Source organism: Oculina patagonica, chromosome 3, assembly GCF_052425735.1.
Source record: "Oculina patagonica isolate OP01 chromosome 3, crgOcupat, whole genome shotgun sequence".
In the NCBI taxonomy this organism is placed as follows: domain Eukaryota; kingdom Metazoa; phylum Cnidaria; class Anthozoa; order Scleractinia; family Oculinidae; genus Oculina; species Oculina patagonica.
In genome coordinates, this window is record NC_135760.1 from 7606977 (window position 1) to 7629931 (window position 22955).

A 22955-nucleotide genomic window follows, 5' to 3' on the forward strand; every position below is an offset into this window, starting at 1 on the left:
AAGGTACGGCAAGTCAGGATGCAAAATTGTTGAACAAGATGTAAGAGCTGAAGAGTTAAAGAAAAAGCTCCGCTTTCTCCAACTTACATTCAACATTTACACATATGACGCCGGGTCGGGGATTCCTGGGCCACATTACGAAAAACGCAGAACTTTCCCCTGTTTTCTTAATTCCCTGCAGCTTATGTCTCAGTTAACTTCATCTTGCTCTAATTTTCTCATTTCCCACACAGAGTTATTGTTCATAGTTAACTTCCGCTTACTCGGCGTTATGGCGTTGAAAACCAAATAACAAGAGAGAAAACATCGTTTGTCCGAAAACGATTTTACCATATTGGATCTAATTGTGCTATCTAGCGCGTAAACTACAAAGGCAAAAAGTCGGCAACCGAAAGGTATAGCGGTTTTTGTCACAATAAGATTGAGCACAGCTCAGATGAAAAAGCTCAAATGAATCCCTCGTAGATGAAGCCAGTCTGTTGAGCGCGATAAGGAAAACACCATCCACGCTGATTCTCTTTCGCCGCATTTTTCGTTTTTTGGGAGAAATTGCACGCAGTCTAGTTTTTAAAACAATCCCTTGGTAACTTGGAAAGCCTGAAATAGCCTGCCTCCAAACATCAAACTATTGCTACTTCTTTTGCAAATTTAAAATTAAAGCGCGACGTCACATTAATCAACAATGGATAAGGAAGCTTTCCTTCATCATGAATAAGTTTGTATTTTCTTTCGCTTGACATAAGATTAACTAAATCTGATTTGAAATTCTATAGGGGAAAGCTCATTACCCTCGGCTAGAATGTAAATTTGCCTTGTAAGTATTTACTTACTGTAAACGCTGTATGCAAGCTGAGAAATTATTATGTCTCTTTTTCCACAAGTTTCGTGTGCAAACAATGCCTTTAAATGGGGCTTGTAGTCGCACGAAGTTCACTAGCTAACATCGAGGTTTGGCGTTTTGCGCCACAATTTTCCGCAAGGAAAGACAGGCTAGCGCGCTGAGCGAATAGCAGAATTTTTGGAATACTCTAGAAGTTTCCCTGGAGCGTTTAAAAGGCTGAATAATAGGAGTCTTCGCTGCATCACATACTTAAAAATATAAAAGGGAGAAGGTCACTCTTATGCAAAATGCACCTGTAGACAGCTTGTATTGCGTGACATAAAAAGAACGCATTTGTCGGTTGCCACAAAACGAGAGAAATCGAAATACTTCACACAATATAAACGCACGGAATTTTTATTGGGGGCTGGAATGTTTATTGTGGTGCTTGCAATAAATTAGTCCAATAGAGGGCTCAATAATTTCCGGTTTGGGAGTACCAATTTGTTCTGTGATATTTCTATTTTATTTTTCATGTGCACATTTTCTGAAAGATTACCTCATTTTCTGTAAAACGCTATAAATAGATTTTCTTTGTGGACAGCCCATAATTTCTAGGCGATCGCACTGAACTCTGGGATAACACCGGGCGCGCTAACTTGTAAATTTTATGCGAATCTCATTTAGCTTTGCGTTGGATATTCTTTCTCAGTTCCCTCACCAACACCCTCTCGCGTCTTCTCTGCGAAATGTGGAAGTTTTAAAACGCGGAATGAGAGAATTGTTGTGTTGTGATGGCGCTCAATTCAACAGTGAAGAAGCGGTGAGAAGATTTCGCTCGACAGCGAGTTTCCGCACCGAAGTTTCCGTGTTTCGGTTTTGTGACGTCGCTTTCTAATAACGCTAAAATATTTTGTATTTTTTCATGTTTTCCAGAACCAACCTTCTGAGCATCGTAGACCGACTCGTTAAAAAGAATGAAACGAAAAATGATGCCATCGTTTCGAAAAAACAGGTATGTAGAAGAAGGTTTGATTTGGCGCACGGCGCAAGCTGCAGAACTGGATTACAGAGCGATTTTTTAAGAATTTAGAGGTCGTTTGCGACGCGCTTTCCGCTTTCTTCTCGCTTTTTTCGCTATAAACAACTTGCGCACTCACAGATTTCATCAAAATTGATTCCCTTGTTCCTGTTAGACGTTTACGCATCGATTTTTGTCGAAAAAAGGGAAGATTTACTTTGAATTGCGATGTGCGAACGCGATCGTGGCCATTTCGCGTTCTTCGTCTTCGCGTGGATCATGGATACCGTTCGCTGCGAGCAGAATTTAAGTCTTCGGTCGCTGTTTAAGGCGACTTTTAACTCACATTGTAGTCATTTTCACTATAAATCAACGTTTTTAGTTTGTGAGAATACTTTTTTGGTAGAAATTTTCGATGCGCACCGTCCAATAAGTGGCAGTGCTTTCGAGCTTGTTTGGACCCGCACAACGGCTCAAAGCCGGCTGTTTGCCGTTTGCAAAAGATGCGTATCGTCGAATGTAATCATGAACGACAAGATACGATAACTGTTTTGCCCTGACTGATAAGTATTTACTTTCTTTTCGGTGTGCGCAACCCCTTTGAACCGATATTTGAGTGAAAATCTCATTTCCTTGCGCGCATTATGGTAAAATTCTAGAACGCATTTCTTTCATGAACATGGCTGCCGGCGCCATTCACAAGGCAAAACGACCGCGTCGTGTGATCAGAAAAGCGCAAAAATCTTACAGTCAAAACACCGCATTCAGATATTTAGTCTCAGGAAATTTTCCTCACTCAGGCCAAACCGATTTTCGCGAAGGCGCAAAATAAATAAACGCAATAAAGTGTACTTAAATTTTGCGTGCGTCGCTTTTGTACTTAGGTGTCTAGATTGCGCTGTGTCGGATGCATAAAAGTTTCCGCTTCAATGGAGTGCGCCAGGATGTATATTGCGTACGAATCTTTTTTTACGATCAGAATTAAGGATTTCATCTAAACGTTTCGTTTTCTCAGCGCAGCGCACTGCTTTGAATTTCAAAGACGCGTCTAGAAACAGTTGCGAATCGATAAAATGTTAAATTTTGCATTTTAAGCGCTTGATTGCATGAAATGGTGTTTCGACGCAGTGGATAATTAGCAGGAGCACTAAAAAAGAAACTGCAATCGTGACGCGCACTTTGCGACTTGAAAAAATATCGTCGAACTATAATTTGCGCAAGACTTGTTTATGGGGGAGGTGGTTCCAATGTTGTTAGCACTGTTTACAGTTCTGCCCGGCGACAAAACTGTTGATTGGGGGCGTTCTTGAAACACAAGGACTTGAAATAACGCATATTTTCCTTAATCTCCCGAGTTAAGCCATGATGCAATGGCTTTAATCTTTGAGCTCTTATCTGACAAATTGCAACAATTGAAGGCAAAATTGAACGGAATTTGATAGTTGGTGGTTTGCCCCATGTTTATTTCTGGAGGTGTAGATTTCACAGTTTGCATTGTTAAAGTTGACAAAAGTCTTATGCTATTTTAAAATTTTAAAAGTTATTTTTGGTTGATCATCAATGCAGTTAGTGGACAACAGAAAATTTGTCAAATTTCACACCTTACTTCCCCTCCCCCCTCCCAAAAAACTATGGTTTACAGACATAAACTGATTGTGCAAAAGCTGTCTAGGGAGGGGAGGCTGCTCATGTAATGATGTTATTGCCTGTTGAAGCATTTATGTCCAGGGGTTACTCCAGATTTCACAGGGATGATTGAATGGGAGCCAAAATCAAGACCCCCAAAATCTCCAGGGCTTCCAACAAAATGCAAAAAAAATCCTTAGACCAAAAATAAACTCCCCAAAAATCAACAGCAAAACATGTTTGTTTGTACTTAAATTGCAGAACTATGCATCCAAGGCACAACCACAAGTCTTTAGATTGTTTTTATACTCCAAAAAAATCCCTACTTTAATCAAAAAAAATACTTGCCAAATTTCCCTATCCAAAAAATCCTGGAATCAAAAATTTCAAACCCTGAAAAATCATTCTTTTCATCATCTCATCACTTGAAATTCCTGTGTACCCCTTCATGTAGCCATAAAAATTACAGTGACACATGTCATTGTCAATAAATGTGTTTTAGGTATCCCCATTTCACACATTTGTATGATTGCACTGGTTTATAAATGACAACGGCAAAATAAGAGATCTTGAAATTTTTGATGCACCACTAAATTGTCCTTACTCTTATTGAAAGCAAAGCATGGCAGTAAGTTAAGAGAATAATATTTTTTATTGGTTTTCAGAACTTTAGGCTGAAATTGGGTCAATCATCTTGCCCCTTTTTTACTGGAAGAATGAAAACTGGACATAAGAGAGTTGTAGAAATTCAGCCTTGAACCTCTCTTAGGTGTTGACCACTCTAAATGCCAAGATGTTAGACCACAAGGGGATCTTAATTCTGTAGTAATCTTAGGCTAGAGACCTAATCCATGCATAAATACATCTCTTAACCAAAAAACACTTTATTCAAGAATACAGCTGGTAATTTAAAGAGATTTCAGTGCATCCAACGCAATTTCCAAGTTGCAATACTAGCATTGTGGTTGCAAGTGGCTGCATATGTTGTGGTTTAATTTTTTCTTTGGTTTAAAATTTTTCATTGTCTTATGTTCATTAACATAATCTGAAACAAAGGGAAATAAAAATCAAACTGGTTTGAAAAATTTTAAACCAAAGAAAAAATTAAACCACAACACATACAAGAGGTGGTGGCACAGAAATGTTTGACTGTATAGAATGGAAGGTGACTTCGTTTTTTCTCATAATTTCTTGGCAGGAAGAAGAACCGTTGTCTTCTCCAAGACCAGCTGTTTCTATAAGGTAACCAAAGGCTTTGCCATGATATTTCCTCTTAAATAATTGTTATACAGCAAAATAATCAATTTAATCATCCAAGCTAGGCATTAATGTAAGGTAAGGCCTGCTGTCGAGCCAAGTGGCTCATCAGGCCCGAGCTTATCCTGGTTTCTGTAGCATCAAGCGGCTAGTCATGCTGACTATTCAATCATAGAAAACTTGGGCTTGTAGTGTAGTTGCTAATTATTTCTCAATATAACAGGCCATATCTATTGCCGCCCACACCATCTTCGGGCCCGGCGTCACCTGCCATAAGTGACCAGGAGAGTATCAGTGAAGAAGAACAATCAAGTGACAAAGGAGACGTCACACAAGATGAAAAGGAAGAAATTAAGAAAGGTTAGTAGCGTACCTTTTGCCTTTGATCTAAATGTAACAAAATGTATTATTAAGGCTAAGTTAAACACAAGTAAACTACTGACCAGCAGAGTCCCTTTATTGATATACCGTAAAATTTCAGTTACAAGATCCCCAATTATAAGCTCCTCCGGTTTAATAGGCCCATCTACCTGGAAACAAAAAAATACATCCGATTATAAGCCCCCCCGGATATAAGTCCCCTCTGCTGGATGACAGTACTGAACAGGGCTAAATTTTGCTTTAATATGCGTTTTTAACCAAAAAACGTAGTTTGATCCACACTCCCGTGGCTCGTTTCAAGACATTTTTTTTATTCCGTTTATAAGCCCTCCCGGATATAAGCCCCTCTGCTTATAAGCCCAAACAAAACCCCTTACAAAGTTGTATAAGCCCAGGGCTTATAACCTGAATTTTACGGTAGGCAGTCAGATTGCTTTAGCAGGAGGGGGGGCTGTGTTGTATTCTTGGCTAAGACACTCTCAGTACCTCAGTACCTCTTTTCACCCAGGTGTATAAATGGGTACCACTGAATTTAATGCTGGGGGTAATGCTGTCAGAGATGGACTAAGGTCTTGGTCAGGGTTTGAACCTGGACCACTTGATCTGTAGTCTAATCAACTATATGTCTAACCATTAGGGAGGCACTGCCAGGGGGGGTTCCTGTGTCGCTTGTCTAAATTTAAAATGTGCCGTGTCGTTGCTTTATCGCTCTTCATGTCGCTGTCATTAATTAAAATTAAGGAAAATTGCTTGTCCTTGTCGGAATTTAAGTTTTTCCATAAAGGCTGTCGTTTGTCGTGATTTTATTAATATGCTGTTGCTACTTTTTGGGCCATGTCGCTTGTCGGAATTTACCCTGGCAGGGCCTCATTAGGCCACCACACCAGTCCCATGTATTATTGTTGGTAGAAATCTACAAAATGCTGGTGGGGCAGTTGGCCGATATACCATTAGATAATACCGGTAATTAAAATGACTTTATTACTGTGTCAATTAAATCTAGCAGTGGGAAATCCCCACTGCTAATAGGGGACGCCTTAATGAATATAAAATCGAAATCGAAATGGATAATAAATAGTAAACATAATTCTGAAAAAAAATTACAAAATGATATACAGAAAAATCCTGTAAGAAAAATTAAAATTATTAATATTGCAAAGCTAGCAGCTACTACATCCGTCTGATGGCCAACCTTTCTTTCCATTCTCTTATTGCTACCTTACATGAATGCTTTAATTTGCATTTTGTTAGATGCTGTCCCCAAGGTGCCATTGAGGTGTGATGTTTGTGGACTAAGAGCATTTAAATCTTATCGTTTTGTCAACCGAACCAGTGCACCTGTACACTTGAAGAGCTTTGTTACTCCAGACAATGACCGTATCAGGGTTTGCAAGAGGTGCTTTAGCTCTCGAGAGCGCTGCCGGCAAAATCTGGCGCTCATACTGCTCCGCTCCAAAACAAGCCAAATGGTTCACCTGCGAACACCTCTTGGAGTTACCTACAATCGAGCCACGAAAGGCATTGAGTACATTGCACGTGACCTAAGGAAAGGGCTTAAAAGGCCTTATGAAGACCTTCTGTGCGACGAGACTATGGCAGATGAAGATGAAATGGAGAATGACAGTGAGAAGTTCTTGTTGAATAGCGATGAAACAAAAAGCAAAGAGGCTCAAAGTCCTAAACGTTTTGGAACAGAAAATGAAAATGTTAAACAAGATAAAGTGCCAGTGTCACCCATTAAGAATATCGGAATTGTTACAGTGGTGAGACATCGCAGTGGAAAGTACAGCTCCACGCCAAATTGTTTTACACTTTATGGCGAAGACAGCAACTTGAAGGACAATGAGAATGTGACTGAGAAAGCCGAGAAACAAAAAGAAAATGGGCTTGCAATAGATGTCACAGAAAATCTTAGAAAACTTGTGGAACACAGTATCTCATTACCACCAACTGTGAATAAAACCACAACTTCTGAGATCAACACTATAAACAACAAACTGACATTTTTGGACCATGCTTATGCCCTACCACCCCCGAAAGGAAAGACACCATCATCTCCCAGAGCTGTCACAAAGCCTGTGAAGCCATCTGTTCCAAAGGAAGCCAAAGTACCAAACAACACAAAACAAGACCCACAGAAGAAGACAGGTAATGTTGAGACAATGATATTACTTTTTATTAACTGAGTGTGAGGGCTGAGCTGGGAGAATATCACCCAAGGCTGTGCAAGCTGAAGACTGACGGCAATATTCTACCAGTAGGATCCCAGGTTTAACCTGATAATGTGGTACTTTGCTGTGCCGTTGCCCATACGGCAGGTATTTTTTGCTGGTTGCAGGTTGCAAGTTGAAAAAACCTCAATACAGTCAACTCTCTCATAACAGACACTCTATAAGATGGACACCTCCATAAGACTGACACCTGGTGTTGGTCTCATTCCCGCCTTTTTCAGTCATTTTACTGTCAGTAATAAAACTCCCTACATGTGTATACGACGGACACCCCTTTAAGACAGACAGTTGGAGACACTCCCAACGGTGTCTGTCTTAGAAAGAGTTGACTGTGTAAGGCTTGAATGGCTGCAAACAACCTCAGCTAATCTAGGCCAATCAAAGTGCTATATTCAGACTAACCGAAGTGCTAAGTACAATGTAAACTCAAAAGTAGATTTTTCAACCTGCAACCGGAAAAAAATACCTGACTATGCCCATATATAATTTGCCAGTCAACTAGGCATAATGAAGGGATGTAATTAAGCTCAAGGTCAAAACGTTTGTTGTTGTTGTTCTTTTTATTATTTCTAACATAGGGGTAGATAAAAAGTTGGGACTGCTCCATTAACCAATCAGATTATGTGAGCTAGCTCATCATGACTGATGGAGTCCCGGGGAGGGTACTTGGGTCAATTTTTGTTGGGTATGTGCCGCTGGCCTCTCAGAAACCCTACCCCATTATAGTCATATTCTATGGCCAAGTATAGACCCCATCTTAGTCACTTTTGAGTAAATGTAATTTTCACGACCCCAACGTAGTCACTTTCTGCTTTTGCGTCTACCGAATAAATCCTTTTAACTAAGTCATTCTAAAATGAATTGACACATTTCATAAACTGAATGAAGAACACTTTACTTTACACCAACACTATAAACATTCTGGTACATTTGCTTACCATAAATAATTTTCTTACTCTCAAAATCCTGGACTGTGTGACCCCATTCTAGTCACCCTATAAAAAATGCTTGAAAAGGCGACCCCATTATAGTCAGTCCAGTCGTGAAAATGCGACCCCATCCAGAGGCACATCCCCATTAGCCCATTTATAGGGGATGGAGTGCAGAAAACAAAGCCTCAATTATTTGACAACAATTCTTTTTCTTGATTGCAGTAACTACAGATGGACAAACAACTACTTCAGAGAGAACCTGTGGGATAGTCTGCTTCCAGTGCGACAAGCTAGTTACAAAATCATACAGCTGTTACAAGAAAGAGAATGCCCCAGAGAAAATCAAACATCTTTTTACCTCTGGAGTGAAGATCGTCAAAGTTTGTCGCAGATGTATGCCTTACAAGAAACCCAAGGATGGCAGTGAAGATGGTGCTGGAACAGGAAAGGGAAAAGTGAAAGTGTTGAAAGGAAAACTTGCAAAGCTTCACAGCGCGAAGTTGATCAAAAATGCAAAGTCAGGTGGAAAAGCAAATGCTGTGAAGACGAGTGATAAAACAAAGGTTACAAGTGTCGACAAGAACAGTGTTAAGTTGCTGACAAAGGATGAAAAGAAAAGAAAGGACAGTGCCAAAGATGACAAGTCAAAGGTCCTTCCTGCTTCAAAAAAGCTTTGTTCACTAGCGGTGCAAACAAAGAAAATTCCTGTTTCAAAAGGAACAGTGACAAAAGAACTAAAAGTGTTGAATGTCAAACTTGTGCAAGCTTTGCCGAAAGGTATTCATCCTCCGGTGAAAGAGGAATCAAAGGGAGAGGCTGGCAAATCAAACAATCCCAAAGGTGCAAATGCAGGGAGTAAGACATTGTTGACCTTGTCAAAGAGTGGTACGCAGACACAGAAAAATGATACCAGCGTGACAGAAAAAGCTAAGAACAGTACAGTGGAAAAGGAAAATGATACAGTGAGCAAGCAGAAGTCAGTTAAGGTAGATTCTGGAACACAGTCAATGAAATCTATGATTGGTGTCAACAGAGTAAAAACCAAGGCAACTGACTCGTCACTGAATGAGAGTGTCGAGGAAGATGAAGTTGTTTTGTTGAGTGTAGATGACAATGTTGTTGACAAGAAGCCCACGGTAAAAGAGGCTGATGTTGAGGATGTGTCCAAGAAGCAAGAAAATGTAGCAGAAAAAACTCCTGTTGAATCAAAGCCAAGTGAAGAGGTTTCTGCAACAGAAGCGGAGACAGTAACAACAAGTGATGTAGAAGCCAGTGTCAAGGAGAAAAATGATGAAGAAATAAATATAAAATTAACTGATAAAGATAAAACAAGCGATAAACTAGAGGAGAACCAAGTGGAATCAAAGGAACTGGAAGTGGAATCTAAACATGCTGAGGGTCCCAAGGAGGGAACAAAACAAGACAAGGAAGAGACAGCAGTCTCTATAAACATCGCAGAAAATATAATGACTAGAGGAAGAAGATCAGCTTCAAGATCTCCTGTGATAACAAGAGAAACAAAATCTACTGAAGTTCCTTCACCAAGGAAATGTAGAAGTTTAAATACACCAGAAAGAAAGCGTGAGGATAAACAAATAATGCCGACAGTAATGACGCGTAAAAGACTGGCTTCATTTTCCGAGTCGGAGGCAGATAAAAAAGTGGATGACACTCCGGGTGGGAAAAAGCGAGCATTGGCTGCTGCTCTGCTTGAGAAGATGTCCAGGAAAGCTGCTGATTTGGCGTCATCCACTGCTAGTGCTGCTACCAACAAAGTGAAGGTGGAGCATCCTTATGCAAAAGAAGAAAAAGAGCCGGGAAAAGAAGGTGAGACTAATACTTCTTGGCATGTATAAAACCTGAAACAACAAAATGAAACCACTGAACCAAATTGGTGAAAGGGCCTAAACGAGTGAAATAAAACAAATCACTGAAACAAGCAAAACCCATTAAATTCCTGAGAGCTAACGGTAAACAGTCTAACCGGAGTGCTATTCAAGCAAACTGGAGTGCACCTTCCACTCCAGAACTTAGCCTAAACTAGCACTCCGGATAGCCTAAATAACACTCTGGTTAGCCTAAACTAGCACTCCAGATAGCCTAAATAACACTCTGGTTAGCCTAAAAAGCACTCTGGCTAGCCTGTTTAAGGATAGCTCGCAATAACTGTAATCAGGGTATTGCTTGTTTCGCCAATTTCGTTTCATTTCAGCCGTTTCGGTTGTTTCGACGGTTTTGTTTCGGTCGTTTCACTCATTTTGGTCATTTTGTTTCCTTGTTTATATTTCTTTAATTAAGATATTTGCTTCCAAATTTAAAAGAATTCTGATTAGTCAGGGGCTTGTGATGCATGTTGTCTGCTTAACAAATAGATTCCATTTTGCCGTGCATCTGTTCAGTTATAGATCACAGATGACGTCAAAATGTGGTATGAACAAAAGAAGTGGCCCACGAGCCGAAGGCGAGTTGGTCACTGATGTTCATAACACATTTTGACGTCTTCTGTGATCTATAACTGAACAGACCCACGGCAAAATGGAATCTATTTGTTTTATATAATAACACAAGACTTCAGCACACTTTTGAGTGTGAGCAATGCCGCCGTAACGATGAGCTAAGTTGTTTTGATTTCACTATTAAGTTTTCGTTAACACGAAGCACTGTTAATCCGATTGAATAAACAGAAAAATGGTCAATTGAAAGTCAATGGAAAAACTAACCTTTATTCTGATTTGGAAAGTTGTTCAAATCTGTAAGCATTAACCAAAGCGTTCAACCGCAATTCGTTTGTTTTCCGTGGCGTCGTCCAACTGTACAACATCGGTCAAACTTTCATACAGATTTCGGATAATTTCTTGAATAATTCACTGTCTCCTTCAAGCTTGTTTCGCCCAGTTAAATGCTTCGAAAGGTGAACAATGCTTGGCGTATTGTTTCTCACTGAAGATTTGTAATTAAGCTGAACTTTTTTGTTTTGTTGTGGCCCCGCAAGTTTGAAAAACTTTGCCGACAACTCTGATTTGGAGTTTTGGACTATGAACTCTGATCACGCGCGCGAGTCACACCACCGCGTGACGTCATCTATGTGTCTGTACTCTAATAGATCATAAGTAAGAACCAATCAAAATGCGCGTAGAATTCAGGTTATTATATAAAGACCTATAGAGCATTTTCATCAGATTAACAAGACATTGCACACAAAAAAAAATTTCCAGTGTGGTGGTTAATGAGGTTGTGATACACATTGCAAAAACCATGTCACTCATAAATTTGGCAAAGACTACGATGTGAACCTTTTATTTATCCCACCAGGGGAGGGGGGTACCGTAAAGTCCCGCAGATAAGCAGCACCTTTTTTCCACAAATCTTCGAGGGTGTGGCTTATCTGCGGGAACATTTGGAAAAGTAGAAGTGCCATAAATTTTCGTGAATTGACACTTTTATGGAAAAGTATGTAAATTAATATTAGCTCCTAAAAGCTGCTTGCAATCGATATTCCACGAGCGAGAAAAGTTGGTGTTCATTATATTAATTAAAGAGCTCAAATTTATGTTCAATGATGAAGACTTTGTTCTAAAGACTCAACTTTGGATTTTCTTTCATTGATTTACTTTCAAAAAACGTTTTTCAAAACATGAGTTGCTAAATTCAGGGTGCGGCTTATCTGCGGGTGTTAACAGTATTTCAAGCACATTTTAAGGAGGATGGGGGCAGCCTAATAAAGAAGATTGAAATGGTGATGCGAAAATCCTTATGTAAAACAAGGCTTTGATAATTGCTTTCTTTGTCTCCAGTAAAAGGTCACTGTATGACAAGAAGAAACCAGATGCCTGTGAAGTGTGCAGGATGTAATGAGAAAGTAGTCAAGTCTTACAGATGTGTGACACGTGGAGATGCACCTGTCCACATCAAGCCTCTGTTTGCTCAACAAAGTGGAGAAATGTTACGCATTTGCCGAAAATGTGTCAAGAAAAAAGAAGTAGGCAATGCAAAAAATTAATTAAATAAATGGTGTTAAATTATTTATAAGTCATTCCTGAGAGTCAAAATGGCATAGTTATGCTTTCGTAATTCTCAGTTATAAATATTTTTTTGATACTAAATTGAATTAGTTTATTTATCCTTTAGAAAGTAACGACTTATAGACAAAGATATCACTTAATACACCCCCCAAAATGTAAACATATAGTTATTTTGAAAAAAAAAAAAAAAACAATGGTTATCTTATTCTTGTTAGGGTACTTATGTTTATTTGGTGTACCTTAATCAGGGTCCCAGAAGAGTTGGGGGTGGCCGGCCACAGCCCAGAGGCCCTAATATCTTTGCTGTGGAACCCAGAGCACCCTCAATTTGCTCAGTGGAGCCCTAGTGCTATTTCTGCATAGCCTATTGCTGCAGAGCCAGGAGCCCTACACCCCGCCTGCAGGGACCCTGCTTAAAACACTATTTCATACCGTTATTTCCTTAGTGTTTGGAAGGTCCTGAAGGGGGGGGGGGGCGTATAAAATCCCATTTCCCAGCCTACTGTTTTCCAGATTTTCCAAATCCCAGTCCCAGTTCTATTGTTTAATTCCCAGTCCCAGTGAACCAAATTCCATTTTTCCAGTCAAAATTTGCTCAAATCCCAGTTCCCATTTTACCCCTTCAGGCCCCTCTGTTCAGTGACAAGAATTTCATGGTACATCAGATCAATGTTGAGCCTCTATGGGTACCCAAGGTCTTCGTTTTCTTCACAATTGTTTTTCAAAATCTTCGTTTTTTTAAGCAGATCTTCGTTTTATCTTCGTTCGTTTTTTTTGTGATATGTGGTCAAATGCCAAAATTCAGAAATTTGTATCTGAGTGTTCAATTTTTTTTTTTTGTAATTTTTTTTTTTTTTTTGACATTTAGTTATAATACGTACAATACAACACAAGACATAACACTACTTACAATAAGCTATAACAGTGTTCAATTTGATCATGCGAATTTTGGCCAATTTTAGATCTTCACTTCAACCTTGAGATCTTCGTTTTTTCTGCGATGATCTTCGCATCTTCAATTTCTTCGGAAATACCCATAGAGGCTCAATGTTCAGTTGATGGTTTTCTGTATTCTAAGTATTACCTGTTTGCTCGGCATTATGTTAATAACAGAAGGAGAAGTTAGATTTTGATTACCTTGGGTTTCAAGGGTTGAAGACTTTTTATTGGCAGGCATTTGCACAAAACAGAAAATATTTTGTAAATCAGTAGAAGACTACTTCCTGATAGCAACAGAAGGAGGGTACCAAAGCTTGTCTTTACTTATCTTTGTTTTATTAGATTATGTGTTGTGGTTTAAATTTATCTTTGCTTTAAACATTTTTTTGTGGTTTTTGATTTCGATTGTCTCATGTTGCTTATCATAATTTGACACAAGTGGAAGTGGTTTGAAAAATTTTAAACCAGAGATAAATTAAAACCACAACAAAAAGCCCTAAACATAGAAGTAAACTTTAAGAGCAGCTGCTATTTAAAGCTTCTAAGTTTGACCGAGTTGATGGCTGAATGAAGGTTTTTACTGGAATCTATGCTTCACGAGGACTGTTTACATTTCATACATGTATAACAAGTTTTGGCTGTTGGTGTAAACTCAGCTCAAACTTCATATTAAGTTTTAGCCCTTAGATTTCATTCTCTGATGACTGTACTCTTAGTGACACATCAAACACCTTTTTAACTAAACTCTTTCATGGCCCTCCAGTGTGTACATTTGTTTGTAAAGAATAGGTTGTTAACAGTAGGAAAAGCCTGGGGTACTCCCATATGAAAGGGATGAGTTAGGACAATATGCAAGCCAGAAATCCCAAATCCCAATAAAAGGCTAACCACAAGCTACCTAAACTAATTGTAGGCTAACCACAGTACTATTTAGGCTAACCGGAGTGATATGTAGGCTAACCAATGTGTTATTTAGGCTAACCTGAATGACTCGCATGGCTCCCATGACTGGGCAACATGTTGTTCCCTTGGTCAAATGTACTTTAAAAAACAACGTTCAAGGGAACCTTGACTGTTTTATGACTAAATAATTTGCATCTTTGCAATCCATTATGGTGTAACAAGAACCATTTAAATACAAACCCAATTTTATTTATTTATTACCAAGAATATAGTTATTGTACTTGGTTTGTTTGGTTGAAATTCCATTTACATTAGAAGTTATAGATCATGCAAATGCTGCATGCAAATAGCAAAAAAAAAATAAAAAAAAATGGTACATTATATTTTAATGCTGTAAATATGCTTGAAGAGAGACCAAAGAGTTAAAAGTATTTGTCATACTTGTCAGATTTTTCACAGCACTACATAAGATGCCTTTGAGCTTACTACTGTCAATGTAATTCATTGAAATATAAATTAAAAGAATTAAATTTTGCTTATAAGAGTTTTTGCTATCTTTTTTTGTTTTCTTTAATCCTCTTTATTCTGCTGGTACAGCAATAATAAAAAAAAAAGGTCAGCTTCGAGCCAAAGTGGCGCATACTGCCGGAGCTTATCCCGGTTTCCTTAGCATTAAGCAGCTAGGAGTATTTTTACTCCCCCCTGGATGGGATGCAATAGACATACATAAAGCTTGTAATGTTGACTCCCTCTTTGGCATTCAATCACAGCCACACCAATAATGTTAAGGAATAACTTGTCTAATTAGAAGATGGGGGAGGTGGAAAGGAGGGAGGGGGGGTACATAAGAAGCGTTTTGGCAAAGTCTGAAAAATTCTGTTGGAGGGCTTAGAGCTTTGTTATTTTTACATAAATTTAAGGTGGCACTGAACCCTATCTACAGATTTATTTTAAAATTTGTTAAAAGGCCTCATGTCTTAAAATATGTATGAAAAACTTTCACTGCCTTGAATGGTAAAAATAATAGGGTATTTTTGACCTCTTTCATGTTGCCATGACAACGAATTTGACGTCATTAACTTTGGATCCCACTCTTTACTGATTTAACCACCACCTACCCCTCTGGAGATAGTGCAACTTTGTATACTTTCCTTTAAAAACTTTGGCTTTTGAAACCCTCTACCACTCAGAATTTCTTGGGTTGAGTATAGTCCTTTGGTCTCACCATGGGTAAAAAGTAGTTTGGCTCAGCTGCATGTCGCCAAAATATCAACCCCCCAAAAAATGACATCGATTTCTGCTGTTTTTAATAGGGCTTTTTAGTTTCAAGTTTTCACACAAAAATAGCAATAAAATGCAAAAGGTGAAGGATGAATAAGTATAAAAGCAGAAAATTGCTGTACAGTGGGATTTCTCACCTCCAAGCAAAAGATAATGAGTTTGAGAAATAGGGTAAAATTGCCTGCCTCATCCCGGGCGTCCACCTCCTTGGTCGTGCATGTCTCATTTGGCATTGTGGGACGGACGTGCACGGTTCGCTTGGCATTGTGAGCCTGATGGGAACGGGAAAACGTGGCCCACAACCCCCAGGGGGGGACTCCTATGTGAAACGGACGGGGATGTTCGTCGGAAATTTTGAAAAGAACCCCTAAAAGAGACCAATCTGCGTGTGGCTCAAGCTTTTCTTGACCCCTAAAAGATACCAAAAAACAAAGAATAGAAAATATATTTGTATATTTCTTCGTGTGTAACCCTAAACGAGACCATTATGGCTAAAAATATTGGCGTTTTGCCCAGAACACCCTAAGTGAGACCAAAAATCCAAAATTTACACCCCTAAGCGAGACGACGAGCATCCCCGTCACTTTCATATGCGAGTCCCCCCCCCTCCCCCCGGGGCCACAACCTTACCATCAAACCCTACATTCCCTGCCATTCCATTGTTTCTTGTGAAAAATTGTGAAATTTTTATTGTGCTTTAGCAGTTTTGGTACAAACAAATGCAACAAGATGTGCATCATATAAATAGAACTGTTGATAAATATAGTACATAAATGATATGTTTTTTTGTAATGATTATTTTATGGTTTTTAACATTACAGACTTGAAACAACAATGCAACAACTGAGATGTGCAAATATAAATTAATAGTTAACTGATAATAAATAAGTTATAGTACACAAAACTTGATACAAGCTTATCTTAAATGTTAAATACTAAGTAAAGTTAATCTCTAAAATGAGATTGTTTTGTCAATCAACAATACTAATTATTTCAATATCCTTTTTCATACAAAATTATACTAAATAACAAATAAATATTAGATATCTTGTCTTAACTAACAATTTGTTCAGTAGTTACACATCAAAATGCTTTGTTAAAAAATTTATAAAACAATTTCCTAAGTACAAATATTGTTATATGGAGTTGTCATACACCTGGATGGGATGTTACAAAATTACTGTATTCCATGACAGAATAATGCGATGGATTAGCATCAAGGCTTTTAGCTAGCTTTGAGAAGTTGGCATGCATCTAACAATTTCTAAAAGGCCCAAGTCCTACCTCTTAGGAGGGTCTGAGGCCCAGGGGGGGTACTCCGGCTTGTAAATGACGGGGATGATCGAATGGAGGCAAAATTCAGGACCCCAAAGTCTTCCGACATTACCCCAAAAAAATCCCTGGACCAAAAATAACCCCCCAAAAAATCCCTTGTCAAATTACCCCTAAATTGCCAGGAGGGGCAATAATATTCCTGTAAATTTATTCATCATACCATAAATACGCCAAAGGCCGTGCCAAGGCACTTAAGTTCGTTTTTAATACTTCAAAAATCCCCAATTTAAATCAAGTCACCCAAAAAAATACTTGCCAAATTTTCCAACCCAAAAAAATCCCAGAACCTAAAATTTCAACCCCCAAAAAATCCTTCGATCATCCCCGTCATCTACATGCGGGAGTACCCCCTGGGGTCTGAGGACAAAATTTAAGCATGTAGGGTGTATCTGCAGTGTTAAGTGCAAATTTATTTGAAGATTTCCAAATTAATTTTGCTAAAAAACTAACTCTTGAAACAGCAATTTACATCTAGCTTCAAGCCTGCTAGCATCCCATCCAGGGGAGAAGCAATGCTCCTTGTCAATCAGAATAAGCACTTGGCTGGTAAGCCATCTAGGAATGAAAGAAAAACTTCACCCAAATAATATTCAATGTAATAGTATTATAGCTCAAAAAGCTAAAGTTTATTACCCAAACTGAAGCCATCCTTGATCTGAGTGAAGGTTACTTTGCGAGGTTCTAAATGACCCTTAGTCAATCTGAAGTGCAATGAAGCTGGCATTGCATGGCATTATAAGCTGTAAGAAAAATTGCTTTGTGCAAATTTGCACATTATTTCTCTGGCTGAAAAGCCAAACATATCTGTTTTGTCAACACAGCAAATTATGTCAACAATTTACTTTAAAACGTCAAAAACCAGAAAAAAACCAAAATACACATATACTCTTCAACAACTTGTTAACCAACAAACAGTCTTAACATACAGTCTACATGCAGGAAAAAACCCTTCTTTGAGGCTGGGCAGTAACAATATGAAGTTCTTTCAGTACGTTACAGGGTCGACTTAGACATGAGAAATTCTTATGTATAATGTGCCTGTCGCACACCTTTTTTCAACCTACTGCCTACTGCTTGTTTACTTAAGATCATCACAGCAAAGTGGTCTATGCGTAAATGGGACCCTATTGTAGTCTCCCTTGCAGCTGTTTTTAGTGTTGACAAGGGGAGGAGGGTTGCATGACGACACTAAAAACGGCTGCGAGGGAAACTAATTGGACCCAAGTCATAATGTGACAGTCATGAGCAAAAATTGTACTGGTCATCTAAGATGCCTGAATAATTACTGAATTTCACTCAAAACGTACAAGTTTGTTCTCTGAACCTTAATCATCTTCAAAGACATCATCATCTTCGTCGTCCACATCAAGTACTTTTGCATCATCTTGATCATCTTCTTCACTTTCCTTTTCCTGGACAACTTTCTTTCCTTTGCTTTCATGAGTTCTAAGGTGTTTACTCAGGTGATCGCTTCGCCCAAAAGCTTTGTTGCAAACAGTGCACATGAAGGCTTTCTCTTTTGTGTGTATTCTCAAGTGACGCTGCAGTTCGTCTGACCGAGTAAAGCTCTTCCCACATCGACGTGCACTAGTATTCTATGAAAAAATAGAATTAAATCAAATTAATAAAATGAGTGTCGTCTCTAAGACACACCACTGGTCAGATCAACCCTCCAAGTTTATTTTTTTTTCTTAGTGGCCATTTGGCCACCGACTGCTCAAGTTTGGTCGCCAGTGAAAAAACTTGTTTTGCCAGGCTGGCGATTTCGGTTCCAACTTAGTCGCCAGCTCGAAAATTTTAGTTGCCATGGCAACTAAAATGGTCTTAACTTGGAAGGTTGCAAATTATATTTGGCTCCATGGGTAGCATTGCTCTATCAATCACTGCAAGCAAGCTCTCCAGTGGAAGTGGGAAATGAAAAAAAAAAAAAAATAGGAGTGCAGAAGGGAGAGAGAAAGGACAGTGGGAAGGAGGGAGGGAGGGAGAGGTAGCAATTCCTGCATTCATCCTTACTTAAAAAAAATTATGCCACCTAGAATCATATCGAGTACTACTTTTGTTTAAATGAACTTACCCAGTTACACACAAATGGCCTTTCTCCCTTATGCCAACGTAAATGAGCCTTCAAGTGAGAGGTTTTTCCATAAACCTATAATGGGAGAACAAACTTACTGTATAAAAAGGTTGTAGAAGGTATGTTAACTAGGTGCTGATGAATATTATTGTTGGGGTATCTTAAAGGGTGCAAAGAAATAGATTTCCCAGCCTGCCCTTTGATGTTCTAGCCCAAAAGTCATTTTTATGAGCCCAAAAAATTCTCTTATTAAGCACAATGCTTATGATGCTTCACTTGCCCAACTTGGGCAAGTGAAGGATTAAGCTCACTCTTCTGACCGCAAAATCCACTTGCCCCAGGCCAGCGGACACTAACTTCTTTGCATGCTGATCTTGACAGAGGGGGGAGGGGGTAGAGGTAGGGGATGGAAAATAGCCTACCACAGACTGTGTACTACCAGTATTGGTTATGTACCAGTCTGCAGCTTGTAATATGGCAAATCTACTGTGGAAAAGGGATTGTGTATTTTTTTTGAAGAATTAAAGTGGAATATCATGTCATTATGACATCTATAGAATGCACACTATGACCTATGCTGTTCTTAAAAATAACTTAATAGATGCTGTACATGTACATACCTTGCCACAGCCAGGGTAATGACAGCTGTGTGATCTTTGTTGCACGTTTCCTGTTCCGCTGTTAAGACCACTGATACAGTTTGGACAGACACAGTGAGAGCGCCTCTTGTTAAATGGTTCATTTCTTTGAACTAAGAAGACAAAAAGAAGAAAAAGTTTGCAAAATGAACAATGATGACTTTTCTTTGTCTCATGGGAATTATAGAGGGGGTGAGTTAAAGTTGCCTTCCTTACACCTTCTTTCATTATTACATGCATAGTGGCTATCTTTCGACACCTATCTTTTGACATGCTAAACAAATGAGACTGATCAAAATCCACTAATCATAGCCCACAAGTATGACCTTCTGAACTTGTGGCTCATTTCCACAGAAGTGACATGAAACAAACACTGGTATGCATTGGTTGTGACTGGCTCATTTCAAACAGAACATTGAAAGATAGCTGCTATGCACATAACACTAAAAGTGGGTGTAATGCCTTTTGTTTTCACAGGTAGAGAATATGATATATGATATATTTGTGAAAAGCTTGTTAAGTTGTTCATTACAGACATAAGTAATAAGTAATACTTTATTGAATCTCCCAATCAGGGCTTTTCAGACCCAATGTACATTACTTTTATAATAAATAAATAAATAATTAATTAATTAGATAAATAAGATATCTTCGATAAGGCGGATATAGGGTATTGGCCATTTACATTACGGTCAAAGGCCAATGTACTATCTACCATTTGCAGAACCGTGACAGTTATACACCACATGCAGTTAAATTTTCTTCATTTTCAAGACATTTCTAACATACACTAGTCAACAAAATGTTCTTCGTGAAATGTAACAGAGCCCTTTAAATTCAGTTCTACAATTTTACTGACCTTCGGGTTTTGGATTCTTTTTTCCTGTCATGATGTTTGCATGATCCGGGTGAATCTTTGCTACTAGATTGGACAGGTTTGCAATAGGAGACGATGGTTCCACAACTAAGGAGACATCATTCAGCGCTTTCTTGCTTCTCGCATTTACAGGCTTTTGAGCTTGTAACAATGGTACGTCTTGGTTTGAAGCATTTTGCCAGGTTTTTGCTTGACCTGTCGGTTGTGCACAACTATATTTCTTTTCTGCATGCATGTTGTTTTCATTGGTCTGGAATTGACATTGTCCAAAAATCTTTCCAGGATTGATGGGTCTCAACTCCACGACATTGTCCATATCACTCTTAAAATCACCGCCATTGTGATATGAATTTATCATCGTTTTGGGAAAGTAAAGTTCTCTTGGATATGCCTGTTTTACTTTTGGAAAATTCATGTTTTTCATATCTTTATTGTCTGGCACAGCACAAGGATTTTCACTAACAGAGAAGTGCTCAGGCTTTGTATAGTTCAAATTCCATCTCATTTTCTCATCATATTGGATTGCATTTGGATTAACAGTTTCAGTCCTTGTATTCTGAAAGGCAAACTTCTTTTCAGTGTTATCAGCCCACAGTCTTTGACATGATCTTGGATCTTCAGTCATCCAGCTTCGGGTCTGAACAGGTCTGTCAACATTCAACAGATTGTTACTAAACCTATCTGAGAATCCATTGTTGTTTGCTAAAGAATCAAGCATGAAACTTGTTTCAGGAAAGCAATCGGATTTCATTGGATACTTTGAAACATCTGTGGTATAACCATTGGAATAAACTGGGCTGTGACTTAATTTACTGCTAAATGAATTTGTTTTAGTGTTCCATGCTGCTGCGGGGATGTTTCCAAAGTCACTTGACCTGAAAGCGTTGTTATTCCTTTTTCCTGAAAGGTTACCATGACTAAGTAGCATAGGAGATTTGGTGTAACCATCTCGACAACAACAAGACATCTGGTTGCAGTTGCACGAAGTAAGACTAGGACAAGAGATATCCACACGAATGCTCACAGTTGGGCATAACGGTTGCGAAAAACGGTTCACAACCTTGTTTGGTGGAACCTGTGATGCTTCTGTATTTGACCTGGAATACGCACTCTTGGAAAATCTCAGATTTTCAGGTAAATTGGGACGCATTTCTTGGGACCACGAAAATCCATTTTCGGCGCAAAAACCAGGTGCAGTGTCCCTGAACTCGCAACTCAATGGTGCATTGGATGTCACATTCTTCTTGGCTTCACCAGCAAAATGCTCCAATCCTTCATTGTAAAAGCAGTGTCTTGCACTTTGTGTGGCTTTTTGGCTGCTCACACTAGGATAATGTGTCAAGATCTTGTCATGATTGACAGATGAACGAGATTGAGACACACAGCCATAACCTGAATTATCTTCAATTAATTTGCTTGGATGTATGAACTGTGTTTCAGCTGTAATTTCTGGGATGTAAGTTTGGAAGTCCTCGTAGCAAGCCCGCTCAAAGCTTGACATTTGATGAGTCCCGAAAGGAAAATTCGATTTGACTTCACTGCGACACTCGGCCGTGGACTCAATCTTTGAGAATTGATCACAAGATGAAGTGCATTCAGGCTTGCCGGTGAATAAAACTTTTGCTGATGGGTCACACTGCTCACTGCAAAACGAGGAAAACGTATTTTTATAAGAATTGTTCTGGCTGGTCGCATTTTTCTTAAAAGGCTTCTTTCCTCCGGGCGCGAAGTGAGAAATACCTTCACTTGCGCGCTCACAATGCATGTAGCTTTGAGGTAATTCCATCACTCTAAAGATCTTTTAGAGAGCTGGATTCTGGCTGAATGTATCATTCACAGAGCTAAACCATACAAAAACTTAAGATTTTGCAATAACGGTGACTAAGGCACCATTGCCGAAAGTTTACCGAACGAACACCGTTTCCCGAATTTAATTTATGAAGCGTCAGTGCTAAGGTATTTCAGCTCGAGCTGACTTGCTATTCAAAAGCTACGACTATAAATTAATTACCTCCTTTGTTGTTCCATACTAAAAGTTCTTTAACTTTGTGCAAATGAAGTTTTAAAAGCATATAAGGACAATGTGTCCATTGTTTTATTGACTTACCTGCTAATTTTTGTTCTCTTCAAAATTATTCTTTGCAAACCGTTTGAACAATGGCGATATGCAGCGATATGGACTTCATCGCGTCCCTTGTGTATTTTCTGCGGTTGAAGACGGAATAATTAACTACCGGTGGATTATTCAACGCTTGAAAGCAAGCTAATGAGCTGGAAATCGAACAAATAAGATTCCATCGACGTAGTTTATGAACGAAAGAGGTTCCCTTGCGAGTCACTTTGCGACTGAAAAGCTTGCAAATCTCGCGGGAATTTACATCTGAGCCCACGTGCACTCTGGGCTTATGCCAGCGACAGTGTTCTTGTACTCAGATTTCCCCGGACTGAACTGGACGAGGAGCTCCGTAACAGGAATCTGGGTTCCTGTCAAAAAATAAAAATTTGTGAAAAATTAAATTACTTTTCATTGAAAATATTAATTGAGAATATTTCAGGAGAAATGTACACTATCAGGAGCCTATGGGTTCCTGACACTATTTTACATGAATGTCTTTACG

General features: G+C 38.9%; 2 protein-coding genes across 4 annotated transcripts; one reads left to right on the forward strand and one right to left on the reverse strand.

Annotated features, from left to right (window-relative positions):
- The first annotated feature begins 1463 nt into the window (after positions 1–1463).
- LOC144646311 (uncharacterized) lies at positions 1464–14670 on the forward strand. 2 transcript variants are annotated; one of them, XR_013569391.1, is made up of 8 exons: positions 1464–1643; positions 1757–1835; positions 4666–4709; positions 4948–5084; positions 6357–7253; positions 8491–10095; positions 12063–13995; positions 14030–14670. XR_013569391.1 is itself a non-coding variant. In XM_078505857.1 (7 exons), the coding sequence occupies exons 1-7, from the start codon at positions 1615–1617 to the stop codon at positions 12266–12268; spliced, it is 2997 nt and encodes a 998-aa protein (XP_078361983.1). In that variant the 5' UTR covers positions 1464–1614; the 3' UTR covers positions 12269–14670. The 2 variants fall into 2 exon arrangements, 1 of the variants encoding a protein (XP_078361983.1); XM_078505857.1 differs by having other exon boundaries at positions 12063–14670.
- A 1414-nt stretch (positions 14671–16084) lies between these two features.
- On the reverse strand, positions 16085–22692 carry LOC144646312 (uncharacterized). Of its 2 annotated transcripts, XM_078505859.1 has the most exons (5): positions 22445–22692; positions 20320–21980; positions 19443–19573; positions 18823–18897; positions 16085–18343 (listed from the first exon to the last, which is right to left on the reverse strand). In XM_078505859.1, the coding sequence occupies exons 2-5, from the start codon at positions 21836–21838 to the stop codon at positions 18074–18076; spliced, it is 1995 nt and encodes a 664-aa protein (XP_078361985.1). In that variant the 5' UTR covers positions 21839–21980; positions 22445–22692; the 3' UTR covers positions 16085–18073. The 2 variants fall into 2 exon arrangements, with proteins under 2 accessions (XP_078361985.1, XP_078361984.1); XM_078505858.1 differs by lacking the exon at positions 22445–22692 and having other exon boundaries at positions 20320–22123.
- Positions 22693–22955: the final 263 nt, after the last annotated feature.